Here is a 23,099-nt window from a genome sequence, read left to right on the forward strand (position 1 = left end):
CCAGCCCCCAGGGGTGGACACCACAGATTGTTTTGATACAGGGCAACCTATCTGTACCTTACACATAACTCTGAGCCAATCTGTACTGTCCACTTGTGCCAACCCCAAACTAATCGTGCACACCTCTTCTAAAGAAGTATATAAGCAATTGCACTGCCTTAATAAAACGTACTGCACTGCTAGCAGCTGAATCAACTCGTCAATACCCTGATCTCTCCTCCACCAGCTTCCTGCAACCGCGCTGAACATCCAAGCCAAAGCTGGGAATCTTGTGAAAGTGGCATTTCTCATCTTGAGATCTTCATGGTCCCTCTGAAACACCATGGTAGGTAGGGGCTGCAAACTTGACAGAATGACATCTGTGAGCAGAACAGGAGTTATTGACAGAAACTGGAAAATACTACTGCACTAATCTTTACAGAATCAATTTAAATAAATATATCATATAATCGTTCTTAAAACCATGTAGTTGTACAGTGCCCTTAGCAGATCATGCCAACAAATATCTCCCTGGCACCAGGTAGGCATTTTGACCTCTGCAGTTTTTAGGAACTATTCTTAGCCAAAGAAGCATTCAGCCTTCCCTTTGCTGATCTGTCTTGAACTAGCCTGCCTGCTTGTTTTATAAATGCCTTGCTAAAGCTGTCACTGTGGTATTGGATTTGTCCTTACAGTGGATCATTGTTACAAGGAGGTACTTCATTAGTTTTTGAGGCATCTCTACAGGATTTAATAAAAGAGAGATTTTTAAAGTAGCTAAGCATTTTAATTTGATTTCTTTTGAAATTATTCAACTAAATGGACTAATGCTGTTGTGAAAATGATATATCATAAAGCTTCTAGATATATCTGTTTCTTGTAATAGCTGAATATCTGTAAACCTAGCGCTAACTGGCTTACCAAGAATTAAGTGAGCAGTCTTCTAGGTCGCAGACCAGCATTGCTATATTGGACATCTGCCTGTCCTCCCAGGAAAAAAGTAAATTCTTTTGAAGATTACCACATCCATTTTGCCCTTTGCCATGATTTTTCATTCTGCTGGTTACATCCAATCTGGTTGTTTGCTGTCTATGCCTCTCAATGAGAACAAATTACCTTCCCCCCCCCCCCCCAAACTTCTGACCTTCACTTTTTCTTATTCTTCCATTGTTCTTCAAGCTGGAAGACAGCTTCTTTCATAAGATAAAAGGCAAGTGCAAAACTAGGGCAAATCAATGTTCATCTTATTAGACTTTTGCTGCACTGTTCAGAACAGGTAAGGAGGTTTTGGTGCTACCTGACATGTCATAGAGCATAAACTTGAAGAGCTGGAAAGACACCTCAACGTGCCTTTAGGAACCTCTAGTTCCAATCCTGCTGCCGTGGGCAGGAACATCTCACACTAAATCAGATTTCTCAGAGCCACATACAGCCTGGCCTTAAATGGGCACAGGGATGGGACTCCTTAAAAACTCACAGGGATGTGACTTCTACCAGATCCCTGAGCAATCTGTTCCAGCATCTCACTACTCTCATGGTGAAGAACTTCTTCCTAACATCCAACCTGAATCTATCCACTTCTAGTTTTGCACCCTTCTCTCTAGTTCTATCACTACCTGACATCCCAAAAAGTCCCTCACCAGCTTTCTTGTATGTCCATTAAGGTACTGGAAGGCCACAATAAGATCTTCTTGGAGTTGTCTCTCCAGAGTGAGCAGCCTCAGCTGTCTCAGTCTGTCTCTGTCCCGATTCTAGTTTAAATTTCCAGAAACTGAAATAAATTTGATAGAACCAATAACAATTTTATAGAATGCCCTTCCTTCTTCCCCCTTCTTTCCCAAAAGAAAGGGATTAGATGTGGATAGAGGAAAGGTAAGCACACTCCAATAAATAAATCTCACTCAATTTGGAAGTTAAAAAGAAAAGTTCAACAATAACTTAAAAAGGTATCTGAGGTACGGAAGTTACAAAGGGCATAGGGAAGGGAAAGCAAATACAAAATGTATAAATACAACCCGATTTTGATGGTGATGGCTTTGTCCACCTCGTGGGTGATGGCCACGTGGTAAAACAAAGAGAAACAGGAACAGGATGGTGATGGTGGTAAGCACGGAGGCAGGGAGCACAGAGAGAGAGTGAAACAGGATGTCCCCCTGCTTTTATGGATCGTTAGATAGGTAGGGGGAGTGGGCTAACCATCACCTGGTAGTGTTCAGACCCACTCCTGGGGAGAGGTCAAGACCACCTAGGGTCAGGTTCAAGGTCACTCCCCCTGGAGAGTTAACTCTATACATTCCACCTTTTTGGTTAAGACCCTTTCCACCTTCCTGCAAACAGCCTCCTTTTCTAAAGATAGGAAAATGTGTCCATGTATTAAGAGTTTTTAAGTCCTTTATGGTCCCCAGCTGTATCCCAAGGCAATGTGCTTCTCCAGTGCAGGTTGGTGAGGTGAGGTGTGAGCAGGACAGGAACATGAAAGAAGAAGCAGGGAAACAGGAACAGTTCTGGTGGGAAACTCAGAAAAAGTCTTAGTTCCACATTTAGATTTAACTGGGAAGTGTTGGTTATGCCCACTCTAGCTCAGCAGTCCACCTGCAAGCTGCCAGCCCCTGGCACAGTCAAGCTGCTTTTCCTGGCTTCAAAGCCCTAAAAAGAGCTTTTCAATGGCTCTTTTGGCTTCATATCCCTTGCTCAATGCAGCCTTAACTGCACTGAAGCTGATCTCTGCAGCAAAGAGGGTGAATTTAATTCCTAAGAGAGGATGCATAGGGGACAGTCTTTCTTGACATATCATTGTCCTGTCTCTCTTTCTCAGAGGATCAGTTCTATACAGTGTGCTTTTCCAATGCCAAATTTTTTCAATTTTTCAAAATGTTTGCTCAAAAGTGCCATTTCAGTAACTTGCAGTTATAGGCCAGTGTGCTAGTTAGAAGCAGGCTAGAATGTTTTGGTGAGAAGAACTAGATTATAGGCTGTAAAATGAAAACAAGAGTGATGTCTACTTCACTCATAGCCTTACTGAGATGTGTAAAAACAAGAAATAAAAACATTTGATAACACACACTCGGCATTCACTCTCGCTGGGGCTACTGGCTGAGCTGCATCTCTCTGAGATCACTCTCCATTTTGGACTTAGCCACTTTGCTTCTTAACCTCTGGCCGAATCTCTATTTTTCTTTGGGATTGGGGTATGATTGAGAGGGGTAGGGGGAGGGTGATGGGGTGGTTGAGAGCCCCTCCTGGGGACTCAGTTTCTGGGAGGGGAGTTGTGTTTCTGTATTACCTTTTACCTTGTGTATTTCTGTGTATAACTGTATATACTGTAAATATCTGCTTGTATATTGTGCTAGCTGTAAATATAAGCTTCATTCATATTTCCAGAGCTGGCTGAGTCTAGTCCGGGTGATCTGTAAAAGTGTGGGGGGGCGGGGAGCACCCAAACTATCACAGCCAGACACAGCGTACTCCCTGAGCATACAGTTGTTAGGAAAAGGGCCAATAAGACAAGAAGATATTTACTGTTCTGTTTGCAATACTGCACAAAGGATTGTGTTGTATTGTGTTCCTGACAACTATTGTTCTAACCTGCTGTTGTAGTAGGCCTGACAGGCCCAAATAGGCTTATACATGTCCTTCTTTGCCTAGGCATGGTTTTCTGCTCCACCAGAGAGTCAAGCACAGGAAACAGACACAAAAGAACCTGTAGCCACTGTGTCCAGCCCTCCCAGGGTCCTGTGGTAAACAAGCTACTACACATACTTAGCTTGCGCCTGCCTTGTGCAAGGCCTGTGCTTTTCCCAAACTAGGGAAAAGTGAGCCTGTGGCTTTGCCTAATATGGTAAGGTTTGGCTAACTGCCATCCTGATTGTCTATTCTGTGTCCAAAGGGCAATTAATCTTGGCCCACATTAATAAAAGGAGATACGCAGCTAAACAATGTGGTTTGCTTCCCTGATCTTTGCTCCTCTGTTTTCTCTGCTGTGTTCAGCCATGCCCTGCCATTTCCTGTTGCAATTGCCTTATTATTTGCTGGTAAACTCCACTGCTGTGAGTTACTAGGAGCAGATCCTGGATGCCACCATATGATCAGCCTGTGTGGTCAGCGTGACATCATGTTGAGACTGCACAACATCTGCCTCTGCACTTGAAGGTCCTGCTTAGCAGTCCTGGACATATATGCAGATCATCCAGAAGAAGCCAGGACACAAGATCAGAGATTGTCTGCCTCTTTCCCCAGAGTGGAGAAGATTTAAGTTACAACGTCTGACAAGATAGAGTCCCCAGAAAGCAATTGGGCACTGTCTGGACTGTGGCTAAGCCCCACAAGTTGAGTAATAATAATTTGTGGGTAAAAGTTTAAATGTCTCTCTGTAATTCTCCATTGCCTTCTGCCACAAGCAGAAAGACCTTGAGCCCATCTACTGGGCAAGTGGCATTTGACTGTGGTGTGCTAGTTTGAAGCAGGCTAGAATATTTTGGTAAGAGAAACTAGATGATAGGCTGTGAAAGGAAAACAATAGTGATGTCTCCTTCCCTCAGAGTCTTGATGAACAAGAAGAAAGTAAACATTAGATAACACTTTCGCTGTTTTTGCTGCACTCTTTCTTGGGCTGGGCTTTGACTGAGCTGCATCTCCCTAACCTCACCTTCTACTCACCTTTGCTTCTTAACCTCTTGGCTGAACCTCTATTCTTCCTTAGGACTGGGGTGAGGTTGAGATGGGCAGGGGGAAGGTGCAGGGGTGGTTGAGAGCTCCTCCTGGGGACTCAGGTTTCTGGGAGGGGAGTTGTGTTTCTGTATTACTTTTTACCTTATATATTTCTGTCTATAACTGTATGTACTGTAAATATCTGCTTGTATATTGTGCTAGCTGTAAATAAATAGCTTCATTTATATTCCCAGAGCTGGCTGAGTCTAGTTGGGTATTTCTAAAGTGTGGGGGGGTGGGGTACACCCAAACCATCACACCGTGGGAATCTTATCTTCAAGTTCAATTAATGTTCATGTATTTTGCTGGTTATAGCTAGATCTCGATATTATCCATAGAATGTTTCCATGATCATATAAGAACTGAAATATTATTAAAATTAGTGGTCAGGGTAGCGAGAGTTCTGAATATCAAAATTAGTAAACAATATTAATTTTGGAAAAATAACATCTCGCATCAATTACTTTTCCCTCTGCAACACCTGCCAAAAGGAGCAGGCAGAGAAGTACAGTTAGTTTTCAGATTGAACACTTTCGCTCTAGAGCACTTTTCATTTAGGGAAATTTTTATTGAAACATATTAAAAGAAGCAGATAAACACTTGAATTCAAAAGAGGTACAAGACCTATCTGCATTCAAAGCACCATTTACAATGTAATTCAGGAAACATGTAATGAAACAAAAAAGGTTGTGAACATGCATGAGAAATTCTATATTACTTCAGTGGTAATTCAGGCAGGGAAAAACATAATATAGAAAATTTAGAATCAGTTTTCTTTCTTTGCACTAATGTTTCAGCTCTTCAGTCATTGACGTGCTGTGAAGCACTGTCAGCCTTAAGCTTGATTGAGAGATGAGAACTGGCCACAGAAACTTAACTTGAACCTTCAGGAAGATGTGATGTTGATACCCATGTCTCTGAGGTGGGAGAAGTTTAGAGCAGTTAGTGCCAGTGACCCAAAACATTCAGTTGATTTTTGTTGTGAAGTATTTGGTGCCCTCTTTTTTATGCATGAAATACAAAGTCCTTAGTATACCTTTTCTGTATACCAGTTATGAAGTCCCAGAAAATGGACTGTGTAGAATTTATTATTTTGCCTGTCGCATTTTTCTGTACATATTTCTTAATGGATTTTGTTTGGTTTACTCTAGGTATAATAATCTATTGGGCAGTTCTGCACTTCAGTAATGTCAAATGTGCTGCAAGTTGATCTGACTATGAAGCATCTTATTGCCACACAAAGTGAAAGCATACTTATAATGGGTGCTCTCTCTCCTGATTAATGTTTTGTAACATGGTGTTCATCTCTGACAGATTTTTATTGACATCTTTCTCCAGTTTATTCACAGTTTATTCACAGGGGAAAAAAAAGAGACCCATTCTTAATATTATACTGACACATAAACAGAAGTGTGCTGAATTTTTAGCTATAAGAATAAAGTTAAATACCAAGTATTTTTGATCTGTTTAGATGAAGACTTGAAGGTCTACTACCTGAACATTAGCTGCAGCAGTGTTTGTGTACTCACTCAGCTTTCATTATCTTCTGTAACTAGTATCTTCAGCTATGATCACTCAGACTTAGAGATCCAAGGTTTTGTAAAATACTACCTTCACTTGCAAATTTCTAATGTAAAAACCTTATGCATTATCTGAACATTTTGTGGCACTAGGCCTTGCACAAACTCTGCATGCAAAGCTCTGCAGAGTTGTGCAGAAATCAGATCCACGCTTTCATCCATTTTGCAGTAAAGTGCCTAACTAGAATTATGTTTAAGTGAATAAGAAATTTGCATCTATATGGTTTGCAGGCATGTCATTCATAAATCAAAGAGCAATTTGGAAAGTATACTGGTGATATATACTTTTTATTCAAATAAATTTACTAGAATTTGCATAAAGTGCTATTTACAAATTGTGCAGTGTTGTCTGTTAAGTAGTGGAATTATTATTAATTTCTTTCTGGCATCTGATTTAATAAGAACCTTGTTCATCAGCACCTATCTCCATGGGAATACCACTCCTATTACCTCCAAGCACTGCATTTGTCTGTTGCAAAAATGGTATCACAGTCGGTGATGTATCAATACACAATCAGCATTTTCAGCTGATGACTCCCCACCTGTGTACTCAGCAGCATTATACAGATGTCCAGTAACAGGAATGATTCCTACCCTTGAAATAAATTGATTATTTACAGACTACAGTGGACCTGCCAGTACTGAATGCTGTTCATCTCTGACAGTCACATGAAACTGTTTATGGTGCAATGAAAGTGGCAGACGTGTTACAGGATATGGTGTTAGGATGATGAAGGATGAGTAAAGGTGCATGGGAGCTGGTGTTTAGTATAGATCTTGGCAAGAATATCTGGGAAACAGAAGTAGTGCAAGGGAGTCCGAGAGATCAGAGCAGAGAGATGTGGACAGGCTAAAACAAAAAGTCAGTGTGATAGCAGAGAAAAAACAAGCCCTTGAATGATCAAGAAAACACAAATAGTCCTGAAGGACGGAGAATGAGAGGAAAAAAAAAAAAGATGAATTTTAGACAATCTGTTAGAATAATTATGGCAGCTAATTTGAAGAAAGTTAATTTAAAAAATGCACTTGAATTGGAGATCCTGTCACAGAAAAGGCAGAGACTCAGCTAGTCTGCACAAATTCAGTGGCAGCATTTGCAGTAGCTACTCCTTTTTATCACTTCCTCGGAGCTTTGGGATCTCTCTGTTTCACATTCCTCTTTGAACTGGAGCAGGCAGTCTCTAAAATTATTCCTCTTTTATATGTTGTTAATAGACCTGCAGGAAAGTATTTTCTGCTTACTTGTTTTCAGCATTTTTTGTACTGCTGCTTTGTCTGAGCAGAGATCATCAATAGGATGCTCACCTTGGCAAACACTGAATTAAGATCAATGGAATAAGGATGCAGTTGACATTTACAGTCCATCAGTGGAACAAAACTCTCCTGGCTCTTTTGACCTTCCTACTAATATCTTGAGTGTCCTTTTTGTTGTGGAAAGCCTAAACAGACCAGAATAGACCCAGACATGTTCTGGCTTGTTAAGACATGTTTTTCTGCTCTCCCTCCTTCTGTTGATGGGAGAAACAACCATGGAAAAAGAATTCAAAAGAGTCTGGTGCCTCCCTATCTGTCCAAACTTGTTTACAGTGTATCTGCACACTTTTATACACTTGTTTGTGTTCTTCCCTAAAAGATAAAAGCAAGCCCTGACTTCACTTAATACAGTTAAGCTTGGCTAAGTACCATTCGAGTTTACTAATTTTTGTCCGGGCTGCATTGATAAAACAGAGATGAGCAGGTAACAGAACATGCTCTGCCTTTGTATTTGTGCCTACTGCTGCTGTCACTGATTCTGCCATTGCCTTCTGCTGTTGCATCCTGCCATGCTCTTCAGCATTACATCTGCTAAGATATAAGCTAGCTCTGCTGCATAACAAGCCCTGATATTTGGGATTGGCTGCCTGGAAACTGCTTTGCTCGAATTTACCAGGAATAGGCCTTAAGTGCCTCCATGTGATAAGCTTGTTTAACCACCATGACATCATGCTAAAACTGCACTTCCACAAGACACCTTGCCTGCAAGTCTTCTGCCAAGACTGGGAAGCTCTGGAAGGGACACAGATTGTCCAGAAGGAACCAAGACCAGGTCAGATATTTTCTGCTTTCTCCCAGCACCCCTGCTAAGAGCCTGGGAAGATTAGAAGCCTCAACATCTGGCAAGACACAGAATTTCCTGCAAGTATTTGGGTAGTCTGGAAACTATAGTTAGCCCTGCGAGTTGGTAAATAGTATTTTGTGAGTAAATACTTTAGCTTCTCTAGCAAATCTTTAGCAAAACTCTGTAATTATATCTAACTGAATCCCAGTCTTCTGCCTTGAAGCAAAAAGGAGCTACACGAGTCCATCTAGTGGACAAGCCATATATTTGACTGCAAAAAACTTTCTTCCAGTTCAATTAAGTTTAATGTTTGTATCATTGCTAGATATTTCTCAAATGTTATACACTCTGTTTATTCCTTTATATAATGTTTTCATGACCATTGTGAAGAACCTAAATATTATTAAAAATTACCATGTGGATAGCAGGAGTTCTGAATATAAAAAATAATGAACATTATTAATTTTGAAAAAAAATACCATTTTACATTAATACTCTCCACTACACTTTACTCCAGTTCCACTGCACAAGCACTTCAGCCTGCTCTCACCTGAGAAGTAGGATTTGATCCATGTGAGATTCCCAATTCATCAAATCCTATATCTGCTTAGCAGCACAATCCACAGAAGCCACTAGAAACTGCAATTAAAAACTTTTCCAAAATCTGCAGTATAAAAGAATGAGAAATAAAAAAAACAAATGTACTCTAAAGGAGGTCTTTAAAATGGAAAAATGGAAAACTGATTTTCAGACAAAAACTATGCAACCTAATCTCAACCTTAAAGGCAAATTTCCTGTTAAATAACAGAGTTACAGCAGTATCTAAGCACCTGGAATGCAACACTCTGGATGTCAACTTTCTGTACTGTTTCCCATACCTTGGTGCCTCCATTCCCTCCTCATCATGTTTTGCAGCCACCACTAGGTGCTCAAGTAATGCCCAAGGCAGTAGAAGAAGTCTAGGGTACCAAGTAGACAGACAGACAGTGGTGGACAGGGCAGCAGATGCATGACAAGGAAGAGAAAGAATAAAAAGATGGGCTTAAGTAGGTCACTACCCCCCGATTCCCACCAAGGATGTGTCTGGGCAGCTGACTACCCGCAGCACTGTCATGGGCAGACAGGCCTCTCAAGTAGTGACCCCTTGAGATTGATGGGTACTTTTCCCTGGTGACTGCTTTGAAAGAGATGTTCTGTCTGAGTTTGACAATTCACATAAACTCACAGAGGAATTTCTCTCTGTTGGGTCACAAACAAGTGGTGTTCCCCAAGGATCAGTGCTCGGCCCAGACCTGTTCAACATCTTTATAGATGATCTGGATGAGGGGATTGAATCCTGCATCAGTAAGTTTGCAGATTACACCAAGCTAGGAGCAGGTGTTGATCTGTTGGAATGTAGGAGAGCCCTGCAGAGGGACCTAGACAGGCTGGATGGGTGGGCAGAGGCCAGTGGGATGAGATTTAACAAGGCCAAGTGCAGGGTTCTGCACTTTGGTCACAACAACCCCAAGCAACGCTACAGACTGGGGACAGAGTGGCTGGAAAGCAGCCAGGAAGAAAGGAACCTGGGGGTACTGGTGGATAGTAGGCTGAAGATGAGGCAGCAGTGTGCCCAGGTGGCCAAGGGAGCCAACTGCATCCTGGCCTGTATCAGGAATAGTGTGGCTAGTAGGATGAGGGAGGATATTCTTCCTCTGTACTCAGCACTGGTCAGGCCACACCTTGCATCCTGTGTCCAGTTCTGGTTCCTTCAATTCAAGTGAGATGTTGAGGTGCTGGAACATGCCTAGAGATGGGCAACAAAGTTGATGAGGGGCCTGGAACACAAACCCTATGAGGAGAGGATGAGGAAGCCGGGAACTGTCATGGTAGAGACTTTGTTGATCACATCCTGAGGAATGTGGCAGCGACCATCCTGCCACCGCGCTCCCAGAAACTGAATTTCTCTGGCAGGTCCTTTGACCTTGTCTCTCTTAATGGCAAAACCTCCTTGCAACAGAATGTCAATGATTTTGTTACCTTTCTCGAAGACTTCCTCAGCAGTTTGGCCCCACACAATGATGTCGTCAATTAATTGGGTGTGCTCTGGAGCTTTACCTTTCTCCAGTGCATTGTGGATGACTGAGTGACAGATGGTTGAGCTGTATTTCCACCCCTGAGGCAAACGGTTGAACTGGTACTGGATTCCTCTCCAGGTGAATGCAAACTGAGGCCTGCACTCCTTTGCTATGGGAAGAGAGAAGAAAGCATTAGCAATGTCGATGGTAGCATACCATTTAGCCTCCTTCGATTCCAGCTCATACTGGAGTTCCAGCATGTCCGACACAGCTGTGCTCATGGGTGGTGTCACCTCGTTGCGGTCATGAAAATACTGTGAGTCTCCAGCCTCTGTTCGGTTTGCGCACAGGCCAGATGGTACTGTTGAAAGGTGAATGAGCTTTCTCGATGACAGCCTGACTCTCCAGTTGACCAATCAGCTGATGAATGGGCAACAAAGAGTCACGGTCAGTTCTGTACTGTCTATGATGAACAGTTTGAGTAGCAATTGGCACTTCCAGATCCTCTATGTCATGATGTCCCACAAATGCAGATTCATCTGCAAGTTCAGGTCTAATGGGCAATTTCAATTTACCATCCTCAGTCTCTACAGATGCTATTCCAAAAGCCCATTTGTGACCCTTAGGATCTTTGAAACAACCTTGTCTCAAAAAGTCAATTCCCAGAATGCAAGGCGCATCAGGACCAGTTACAATAGTATGTTTCTTCCACTCTTTACCCGTTAAACTGATCTCAGCCTGTATCTTAGTTAACTCTTGTGATCCACCAGTGATTCCAAAAATAGATATGGACTCTGTCCCTTTGCAATTGGATGGCAATAAAGCACACTGAGCACTTGTGTCAACTAAAGCCCCGTATTTCCAAACTTTTGAACTGCCAGGACACCTCATGAATGCATTCTAATAGATTCGGTTTTCTCCACTATCCCTTTCCTCCTGCTGGCTGGAGGCAGGGCACCCCTAATGCTGAACATGGCATGTAGGGTGTACACAATGATTGGTGTTGTTATGAGGGAAATTGCAGTTTTTTGAATAATTGCAGTTGATCTCGGGAGCTGAAGAAGTGACAGCTACTTTTCTGGCATTGGCAACGATGCCTCTGTTTCTGCCACTCTGCAGATCCCTGACTCTCTTTGAAAGAGCTGAAGTAGGCTGACCATCCCACTTGTTCATGTTCTCACCGTATGTGTCACGCAGAAGTATCCACAGTGATGCATGTGATTGTTGATGTCTAGGTGGAATTTGTCTCCTCCTAGGCTGGAATTGCCTTGCAGGAGGTGGGCATCTGTTCCTGATGGCAGAAACATGCACCCATTCAGATGATGCAGGAATGGTATCCTTTATCATTTACCAGATTGGAAACTGAGTTTTTAAGATCCTCCTTCAGTTCTTTCATGCTGTTCCTAATGCCATTCTCAATGCTATCCTTAATGCTATCTTTGGTGCCATCCTTTATCTCTGTACCCAGAGTATTTATGGCAGAGACTAGGCCAGAATGTGACAAGCTGTCTTCTACCTGCCTGAGCTGGTCAGTGAATTCACCAACAGTGAAAGATCTTCCATTATCACTCCTTGATAGAAACTTGCTAGCCAAGATCTTAGCATAGGATGAAGGAGCAAGCTTAATAAGCTTCTTCATGAGACCTGTTCCAAGAGGAATGTCATCAGGCTCATGTGTGCCATGATCTCCATAAAGCACTTCCTTCACAGCAAACTCCTTCAGAAGCTTAATTCCCTGCTCAAGGGTGTTCCACTTCTTGGCAGCCCATGGCAGATCATCTTGGGAAGGATATCTCATAGCCACAGCCAACAGAAGGCATGTCCACAAGCTAACCCTACCAAGAGGACTTGCTAGGTATTTGCCCTCTCCACTCTCCTTAGTGAGTGGTCCCAACTGCTTGGCAGACTTGTCTCCTACCTGCAGGGCATTAGCACCAATGCTACGGCATCTCACTAGCCAGCTCAGGATTGGTTCACCTGATTCCCTTGAGTATTCCTTTCTAATTTCCCTGACCTCTCTGAGAGGATCGTTGGAGCCTTGGATGTCATTGTCCTCCTCTTCCTCCTGTTGTCCTGGTGGTCCCTGGCCTAGAAACAGAACCTTCCTCATAGCACTCTTAAACTCATTGGAACCGTCTTCTTTCTTGGCAGCCAACCTCATAGCGCTCTTCTCATTTGAGTACTGGGATCTCAGCACATTTGCGAGGTCTTGCAGACTAACTGCCTCCTCTTCCTCCTCTTGCTGATCACCAGAGATCCCCTCTCATACATCCTCCTTTGAGCGACACTTGGCTTTTGCCTTAACAGGTACCAAAAAGGCCTGCACAGCAACAGACTTTGACGTGTCTACCAGAGGGTTTGAATCATTGGGTGTCTGTCCTGGAGTCTGTGAGTTCAGATCTGCCTTAGATCTAACAGAATTTTGTTCTGCTGGCTGGGTATTCGAACTGGCTGAGCTGGTGTTATTAGGGCTTGGACTAACTGGGCTAGTGTTACCAGCATTATCAGTGTTATTAGTAACATTCTGATTTTGAGCCTGTAGTCCTGGGACACCTGCTGATTGTTTTCATTCCTGCCAGGAACATTGGCAGTGTGCCCAGAATCTGGAGAGGGGGGTATAGTAGCTGGTGATTGAGACGCTTTGTTTATATTTGGTTGCTGCAAAATTGTCCCTGGCTGTGCCCCTGTATTTTGCTAGGAAAGAGGCTGCATTTGTGACACTGTACCATTTGCTTTCGACAAAGAATTCTTCCTAGTTTTTGCAGGTACTACTTTTGAAACTTTCACACATAATGCCAAAACTAATATGAAAATTAAACCCATAAGACATAGATTGAAAATTGATAATTTGAACACAGTTTTACATGAGCAACCTCCTAAACAAATGTCTGGCACCCCAGTTCTTGTGTGTATTACTCGCATCAGAGCTGTGGCTAAAGCAGTGTTCTGGTTGCTTGAAATATTATTGATAAGTGCTCCTGTAATGTTACTAGTAATATTTTCAGTGACATTAAAACCAGCATAACCAAGAATAAAATCACCCCAAGACCAAAAGACATCTGAAACTTCAGCTTTAGCCTTCTTATAAGCTAAATCAATAAAATAAGCAACAATTTGAGCCTTTATCCAATTAAATGCCAAGAACACGAAGCCAGACCAGAGTAACTCTCCAACCAAGTACAATAGCTGCTTTATTAGCTTCATTTTGATTCCCAGAGTTAATTAACAGTCACTCAAATGAATTTAGCCCCACGTTGGGTGCTAAATAGAAGATGTGGTGATTTGGCTTCTATCCCGCCCCCCAACACATTTAAAATGTCCCAGCTAACTCAGACGGACTGTGGGAATATAAATGAAGCTATTCATTTACAGCTAGCACAATATACAAGCAGCTATTTACAGTATATACAGTTATATACAGAAATATATAAAGGAAAAGTATTACAGAAGCACAACTCCCCTCCCAGAAACCTGAGTCCCCAGGAGGGGTTCTCAACCACCCCAGCACCTCCCCCGGTCCCTCTCAACTTTACCCCAATCCTGAGAAAGAATAGAGGTGCAGCCAAGAGGTTAAGAAGGAAGGTTAGTGGCAGCGAGGTTAATGAAATGTTGGTCAGTCTAAAGGCAAAGGCAGAGTGAGGGACAAAATAGAGAATGTTATGTAATGTTTACTTCTTGTTCCCATACTTCTCAGCGGGACTGTGAGAGAAGAGACACAACCATGTTTTCCTTTCATAGCCAATTATCTACTTTCTCTCACCAGAACATTCTAGCCTGCTTCAAACTAGCACATGTGTCTTTGCTACAACTGTATCTTCATTGGCAGGTACACATATACTTTTCTATGCAGCGAATGTGATTATGTGTGGCCAGGCAGATGTGACTATATCAAATAAAGTAGCAGCATGCAGTCCATCATTTCCATGTATTGTCTGGTTTTACCTTGGATAACTGTTTAGCTATCTCATTGTCAAAAACAGATGAGATTTACTGTAAAACAGAGAAAATTAAAACCTTTGGCTGATCTCCACAAGATACATCATAACAAACACCGTGCTTTTAGGATTTGTTCATTGAACAGTGAGAAAGATACATTTAAAAAGCACTTAGTATCTCTAAAACAATGCCCAAGGAAAGAACAATGTGCTCTTAATGTTATTTTATCACTGGAAGCTTACACAAACTAAAATTCCAGTGAGATACACAGACAAGAATTCATCTCAAATGATAATTCAAGTGCACTCTGTAGATGTGCTTTCTAGATGAATATTCAGTCATTTGTCGTGTGATGCATAACAGTGCACAGACAGAGGTTTTTTTAGTACTGAAAACACACAGAGAGATGCTGCTAAAAGGCAGACCAGGAGACTTAAGTAAAACAAAGGAATACTGCCTTAGGAATCTTTCTTCCAAGGTGTCAGAGGTTTCTGCTGAATGCTTTACCAACAAGAAATACAGATTTTGTTTCAGTAGTTTATATTTTTTTTTCTCTATCAGTATATTGTATGTTTTTTTCTATGTCTGTCTATAGCAGTGTAGGACACAATCATACATTCAAGAAATTTGCAGGAACAGCATCTTTAAAAGGATTAAGTGGTGAAGATTCAGTGGTGAATGAATACATATATACTGCATATGCTTTGACAAGAGAGATGGAGTTTTGAGAATCTGTGACTGGATGGTTTAAAACTCTTGAAGAATTTGATTGCAGTTGATACAGGACACATATTGTAGCATTTATACTCGAAGATGTCTATTTAATGATTTAAATAATTGTATGAACATTTTCTTATATCTCAGAATGTTATAATGTGAAGAAACTGCCTTCTTCTGAGATGGACTTTAGTATCTCAACATCTACTAGATCACTTCCTAGAAGCTGTATTTAAAAAATCAGTAGTACTTTCTGTAATGTTTTCCTACTCAGATGGACATGGTGCTTTCTTTGCCTGGTCAAATTTTTGTTTCCTATCCAGATTACAGCATTCATCCAAGGATCCTGTGCTGAGCAGGTTTGCAGAATAAAAGCTACTGAAAATAATAAGCAACCTGTTATGGCACACACATAGCAGATTATTAATCTGCGGCTGTAGATTGTTAGAATGATGTTAACTCATGCATGACAATAACATCTTATTCTTAAACATTTTCACTTTTCTTTTTTTATAGTACCTACATGGAAATGGGATTGTGCATCGTGACTTGAAGCCAGAAAATCTACTCTATGCAACACCAGCACCAGGTGCACCACTAAAAATTGGTGAGCAGCATTAAATATATCCTCCCATAAATTCCTTTGCACCAGTAATATGTGCTAACGAATGTTTATGGTATATGCATCTCACTATTTTATATTCAAATGAACAGCATGTTACTTCTTCAGCACTGCAGCTCCGCATGTTGTTAAAATTGAGCCACCAAAAACTTAGAGATAAGTTTAAGGAGTTCTATTTTGGCAAGCAAGGATCAGCGCTGGGTGCAGGGGAGTTTATCTCCACAGCTGCACACTGTACACACGCAGTTGCAGAGTTTTTATTTCCCGCTCAGATACATATTCATAAAGCAGTGTAATACATATTTTATCATTTCCCGAAGTGGTTGCAGTTTTTCCTGGAACTGTTGTGCATGCGTGCTAATCCTCCTGGGGGTCTCTCTGGTGGTTGTGAGGCTGAAGTAACGAGCCTTCCTCAGGTGTCCTTATGACTCAGCTCTTTGTGTCTTCATGTTCGCGTGCTTTTTAGTTTCTTATCTACCATGCTCATAGTGCTTTTCTGTTATCGTTCGTCCCTGGCTTTGCTTCAGTTAGCCCTGACACACCCCTGTTTTGTTCACGTCCCCTATTGACAGGTTGCTATCTCTTCACAGCGCTTTCTGTTATCACTCCTAGGTTCCAACGTCTCCAGCTTAGTTAGCTCTGACACACCCCTGCTCCCCTGTTTTACTAACGTCCCATATTGACAGGGGGCTATCTTTCCACAGTGCTTTGTGTTATCGCTCGTAGCTTTCAACATCTCCACCTTAGTTAGCGCCGACACACCCTGCTTTGCCATTCTCATATTGTCATATTTTTATTTTCTCGTATTTTTATATTCTATTCTGCCCTGTCTCATATTGACACGGGTACTGTTTTTCACAATGTTACTTCTAAATAAATGCAAATTAAATGCTTGGTCAGAGAATTTGTAGCCAAAATTGTGCATAAAGTGGCAGATAATAAAGTATTCAGCGGAAACAATATCATGATATTAGCATACAGCTGTGTGCACCACTTCTGTGACCCATAATTTTGTTAAACTAATACTTCAACAGAAAAGAGCCTTTGGTATGAAAGTGAAATGCATACATAAGTAGTAGAAAGCAATAAGCAAGACTGACTTCTATCTTGAAGGCAGGTTTGGAGAGTAAGAAGTAGTGATCTTCTCAAAGAACAAGGAGAAGCAACACACATAGGATGAGGAAAGACAAGTTAAGACAACACTCTCTATAACAGAGATATTATTATTCCAGTTCTATTGTGGGTGGCAGCTTCTTCTAACAGACATGACCTCTGGAGATGCTGGATATGCCCAGTTTTAGCTTGAATAAAGAGGAGCTTTCTGCAGGGTTCCTGAGCTGCGTGTAAATAGTTTGGAAATGTCACCTCGTGCTCCCTTACTGGGAGCATGTGAGCATGTAAGGAGTTTGTGTTGCCGTGATTCTTGTCCTGGTGTTCATCATGGGTTTAAGGAGTCAGATTTCCACAGACTAATCTCAAACAATTTAACACGACATTTGATGAAAAGACTTCCGTCTCAGGATGATGGTATCTTAATTTGCATTTTATCCTAGTGTAGTGGAGGGCCCCTAAGCCTGAAAATAGGCTTATATATGCCTTGCCTTGCCTGGACATGTTTTCCTGTCTGCACCAGAGGTAAATACATAAGTGAACACAAAGGTGCTTTAACAATCCAGCTTAGACTCACCAGCACTGTTTCTTGCTTACGCCTGCCTGTGTGCCCACCCACAGTGCTTCTGCCTTTACGGAGCTCAGTCTCCCAGCCAGATGTGCACACCTGCACGCCACTGTGTGAGATCCTGTATTGCCTGCCTTTATCTACGGAGCTCAGAATCCCGTGCAGCCGTGCACCCTATTGCATGCCCGCTGCCTTATTATTGCCTGGTGCGCACCACTGCCATTGAATTGCCAGGAGCAGACCCCACTTGTCTGCACGCGATCGGCCTGCTGGCCAGCGTGAGACCATGCTCAGACTGCACGGCATCGTACTCCTTCTGCACCTGAGGTCCTGCCTAAGAATCCCTGGACAGAGCATCCAGAAGAAGCCAGAAGAACAAGGTTAGAGACTGTCCTTTCCCCAGAAGCCGGGAAGATTCTCCTTTCCCCTGAAGCCGGGGAACCAAAATGTGGATGAAAAAATTCTGAGCCTAGAGAGAGAACGAAAAACTGGAATTTCAAAATCAGATTTTTTTTTTTTTTTTTTTTTTACTTGATCTCTGTATGCTTTATAAGAGAGGCAAAACCAAGTCCTATTTCCCTTCAAACAGGCAGAAGGAAGGGCCAGCAGCTTAATCGCCCATCAGGTAATACAATAGCTAACACAAAAGATGTGGCCGAGCTATTAGTGTCCCATTCAGTCAAGGGAAGCCTCAATTCTGCAAACAGCCAAGCAGGGCACAGCCCCCAAAGTCCAGTCGCCCCGGCAACTCCAGCCGCTCCTGCCAGAGACACTGCCTCCTCTGAGCTGCGCTATTTCAAAGCAAAGCCAAGTCGCAAAGTTAAAAGCAGCACAAAGAAAAACGCCTTTAAAGAGACGAAGGAAAGAGACATCCGCACCGCCAACCTTTGCATGGGCAAAGCAAATTCTTGCACTGCACAGAAGCTGAGCCCCACCCAGCCGTGCCAAACCAGAGAATCGGGGAATGGCAGCTTCAAAGGCACAGCGCATGAAAAGCCTCACCACGATACAGCACATCAATCCATCCCATCTGCAAACCGCACATCCCCAGACAGCCAAGCACCACCATCCAGCGACAGAGCTTCACCGGCAAGCTGCCAACCTGAGCTGAAAGCAGGTAAAAACTGCGAAACATCCCAACGTAATCCAAAAGGGAAATTCCAGGAAAGAAGCCGAGAGCATCAAACAGCGGAAACCTGCTAAACCTTCAGCCTTAGCTGAGAGCACAGGTGATAAGCAGCACAGAGAAAGCCGCAGTGCAGAACCGTGTGGTGAAGGGAAGATACGCTTCAAAGACCTGTCCCAAGGGCTTCTGAATCTGGAAGACAGTGCCACCAGAGGGACAAGGAAAGGCATCGCACCAGAAGGGCTCTTACACGAGATCCTAACTGCTCAAGTGACAGTGACCCCAGCTGTCCATATCTCAGCCCTTCTAGCTGCCCAGGTTGCAGTGTCAGCGGTGAGGAGCTCCTGAGTTACTTTGAATGGTTTGACCCACCAAAAGAATATTGTGTTCAGCAACTGCTTCATTGTGGGTTTCTAGAAGAAGAGATAGAGCAAATGCCTCTAAGGACATTGAAGGTGCAGACACTGTTGATATTTGCAATTAAGGCACACCATTTGCTCTGAAAAGGGGAACAAATGTAATCTCAATTTGATATTGAGGAATAGCTGTCTCTGACAGCAACCAACTTCATCTAGGGGATAAGAATTAAAAAGCTCCATGCATATTTTTGACCCAGTGTCACAAAAGTTAATACTCATCACCAGTCAAGGGGGTGGGGGAATTTAATAAAGAGTATCAGGTATTTGGGCTCAGTGCAATAAAGCTCCACAATGTTTTGTGTTATGCTCTACTGTTGGGAATCACGTTCGGTGGAGCGCTATGGGAAGATGACTCTTTATTCACCAATATGGTTAGATGGTCAAATCCACTTTATTTCCGTGATACAGTGACTTATATGCATTCTAGCAAGAGGCGTGCTCAGCTTAAGATTCATTACAGTCAGAGGGTCCAGAGTTACATGTAAGGTGTGCATAGGTTAACTTATCACAACATTCTAAGGGTCAGCCTTCCAGACCACCCACTCCAGCCCCCTTGGTTATCTAGTCTCTGCCCACTGCAGCTGTGTGTGGGGTGCTCAGTTGTTTACATCTCGATTTCCTAGCCTCGCTGGGAACCAAGGACGTTCTCAGCGCCAGTTACCCATGTTTATGACTTTATGTCCTCAACTGGTGAGAAATTCTTCCACACTCTACATAGAGTAATATGGTTGTATACAGTGCTGTTTGATGCATATAATATGTAAACTCATTGTTCATAGGTGTAACCCACTGTGTTTATACAGGCAACCTAATCTATAGGTGATAAATTGTAACAAAGGGCTTCCACTGCCAAGAAAGGCGACATGCTTATACCCAAAATAATCCACACAAGATACTTTGTCCCCAGAGGGATAATCAATTGCCCTCCATTAGTGGCCCATTGGTCAGGGGGTGGTATGTAGTGGAGGGCCCCTAGGCCTGAAAATAGGTTTATATACGCCTTGCCTTGTCTGGACATGTTTTCCTGCCTGTACCAGAGGTAAATACATAAGAGAACACAAAGGGGCATAACAAATCTGGTGCCATAAAGTCTGGCCTGCCCAGTGCGCCTGATTGTGTAAACATGTTTGTGTAAGCCCATGCGATCAGCTCATGTTTACCGGGTGCTAGGCCCATGCTATCACCATATTCGGGAGGTCCAGGCCTGTGGCTTTTGCCTATTATGGTAAGGTTGGCTAACTGCCAAGCTGATTGGTCATCACTTAATTGAAAATGAAAACTAGAAAAGTTTTGATGAATTCTGTGTTTGTATCTTCTAAAAAAATAAGTCACGCAAGTACAATGTGTAGCATCACAAAAGTTATTGCTATCAGCATCACAAAAGTTATTGCTATCCAATCAGTAATTCAGGGTGGACGCACTACAAAACTAATGATCAGTACTTCTCTGGCACAACCTCCATTATCCTAGAAGCCCTTCATCATAAAACTGATGCAATTTTGTCTCACAGAGACTGTGTACTCTTATCAAAGAAGTTACTGGTGCATAATATTCTTAAAATAGTTCTGTTAATTGTACTGGATTATTTAAAGTGTGCTGGACATACACCTGAAATGCATTTCCAGGTCACTTCTTGTACTCCCTTAAAGGAATTCCATTACACTGTCTTTCTGTATTCTTCAGGATAAAATACAAACTATATTTCTATCAAGAAAGAACCAGGAACACTGAGTTGAGCAGACAAATTTTTCTTCTGGATGGCAGTCCCAGTAGATTCTTTAAAGGGATGCTGATCTTTGAAATTGACATTACTGTTCATTTAATGTATAAATGCTCTTTTATTTACATATGCAGTGAGTTTTGTTTTGTTTTGTAGGTTTTTTTTAAAAGTGATTTTACAAAGAAGAGAATTAATATTCTTAAATAAATTTAACAGCTGACTTCGGACTTTCCAAGATTGTGGAAGATCAGGTGACCATGAAGACAGTTTGTGGGACTCCAGGGTATTGTGGTATGTTGTTTTACTATGTGAACAATATAGTTTGGTTGTGAAATGCTTCTTCCTAAAGTAACAATTCAAAAAATCCCTAAAAAGGAGAAATAAACCACTAAAATTTAGAATTTGTATTCAATTTTTTTTTTCTAAACTCATATTCTCTAGCACTGAAGCTTAATAATCAAAACATACATTGTGGTGCAATTTCACTACTTGCATGGAAATAAGTTTGGCCATCATAAACATGCTGAAATACTAAAATAATACTGGAGAAGCATCATCAGTGATCTGGACTATGAAAGGCATAATGGAAAACATTAAAAATGTATATAGTGTTACAGTGATTATGAATATTTAAATATTGCTTACAGTGAATTTAGCTTAAGGTTTTTTTCCTAATGTAGAGGAAATAAAATTAATCCTTAGAGAGGGGCCATAAATTAATCTCCTAAACTCAAAACATTTCAGCAAATACATAGTTTTAAAGGCAGGCATGACTCAGACCATTCTGGTTCACGCTGGAGTAAAACCTGTATAACAAAATTACATGTGCAGTATCAAGCAGCATTTTGTGGCAGGTCTTGTCAACTGAGATAACTGGTGTAGAGCTAGGCTACCCTTCCTGCTGTAGAAGTACTTTGGCACTTTTGACTAATCTTTTATCTTCTAAATAGAATACAAAACCATAGGTTTGCTTTGGTTTTACCAAAAAGTGCAAGTTGGCATGAACTGTTATTATCAAAATTATTAATTTGCCTCTGCATTCACAATCTCCAAGAAGCCTGAGTCTTGATGACTTTAGAGAAAACACCTAACTTGTGATCTTCGCACTTCATTACACAAGAATGATAATTTTGATTCCTTTAGCAATTTAGAAATTAGATTATATACTTGACAATGTTTGGTTTATATTTTTTAATTGTCCACTTCTAAGGAGATTTCTAGTTGTTTAACTGTGGAAGATGTGCACACAGTTTAGAAAATATGTTTTGTCTCATGTGTTCTGTTATTACATGCTTCGTTTTTTTCCCCCAAAGACACAGATAGTTCATACTTTTTGGTCTCTTCTTGTAGCTTTCAGTAAAGTAAGGCATCTAATTTGAATGAAAGACAACTATCACTGATAAATTAAAATAATTTTCCATAGAATCACATTTAGGAAAAAGCATGTCATATACAATAATGAAGCTATGATATGCAGGTGGAAAAACATAGTACTGGTAACAGTCCATAAATAATTAGGGATGTGGGGGTTTTCTCCATTACATTGAGGAGAAAATAAGTGGAGAGTGCACACTACAATTGCGATACAGATACCATCTGTCAAACAATGCCATACCTATGCTGTGTGTCAAATATTAATAATCCATAGAGGATATAACTAAAAGCTGCCCACAGAAAATCAAAACTCTAAAAACAGAATTCAAGCTCATCACCTGCCAGAGCAGTGTAAAAGCAAACATACAGCTAATCTTGATAAAAAGAAATTACCATGTTGCTGATGAACCCCAGTTGCCATTCCCTCTTGTGGATGGAACTTTTTGGGGTAGCAGAGGGAGGCATATGTGCCATGAGGACATGGCCAGCCTGGCCACCTCCTACACACAGCAGACTTTTCTTCTGTGGCAGCTTCCACAGACTGGAGGGAATGACACAGGACTGTCAGATGCTCCATCTCAGCAGAGATCCTCTGGCCTACTTGCAGATGAGTTCTGTCTCAGCCATGTGAAGCTGAGCATCCAGCAGCTGGACCGAGCCTCTAACTCCCTGGAAGATTTTAGCAGGACATCCTGTGTATGTGTCAGACTCTGCAGTCTTGTGTACAGCTTTACTGGTAGAACAGGAGTACCTAGTGCCTGGACATACACAGAAAGTTATCTGGACTCCCAAAAGCCAAGGCATGTGGAAACTAAAGATTTTGCATCTGCTTTTATAACTGCAGAAGCAATTGAAAAAGAATATTTGAAAAGACCAAAAGATTATTCTGTAGCGTTGTAACACAGATGACCACACAATTACAGAATCACATAAAATGTTTTCTTTGAAGAGACCTCAAGGATCATCCAGTCCAACCTTTGATCCAGTTTAGGGTCAATCCTAAACCATTTTCTCAAGTGCCAGGTCTGCACAGTGTTTAAAACACCTCCAGGGATGGAAGTATTTGATAACCCTCTCTGTGAAGAA

General features: G+C 41.8%; 1 protein-coding gene across 1 annotated transcript in view; it reads left to right on the top strand.

Annotated features, from left to right (window-relative positions):
* Positions 1-23,099, top strand: part of CAMK4 (calcium/calmodulin dependent protein kinase IV) — a 202,829-nt gene that overhangs the window by 153,935 nt on the left and 25,795 nt on the right. Inside the window, exons 7-8 of the mRNA XM_064140726.1 lie at positions 15,591-15,681; positions 20,856-20,930. Of these exons, the coding sequence (XP_063996796.1) occupies positions 15,591-15,681; positions 20,856-20,930 (166 nt within the window). The remainder of the gene's footprint in view (positions 1-15,590; positions 15,682-20,855; positions 20,931-23,099) is intronic.

This window comes from Pogoniulus pusillus, chromosome Z (genome assembly GCF_015220805.1).
Source record: "Pogoniulus pusillus isolate bPogPus1 chromosome Z, bPogPus1.pri, whole genome shotgun sequence".
NCBI lineage: Eukaryota > Metazoa > Chordata > Aves > Piciformes > Lybiidae > Pogoniulus > Pogoniulus pusillus.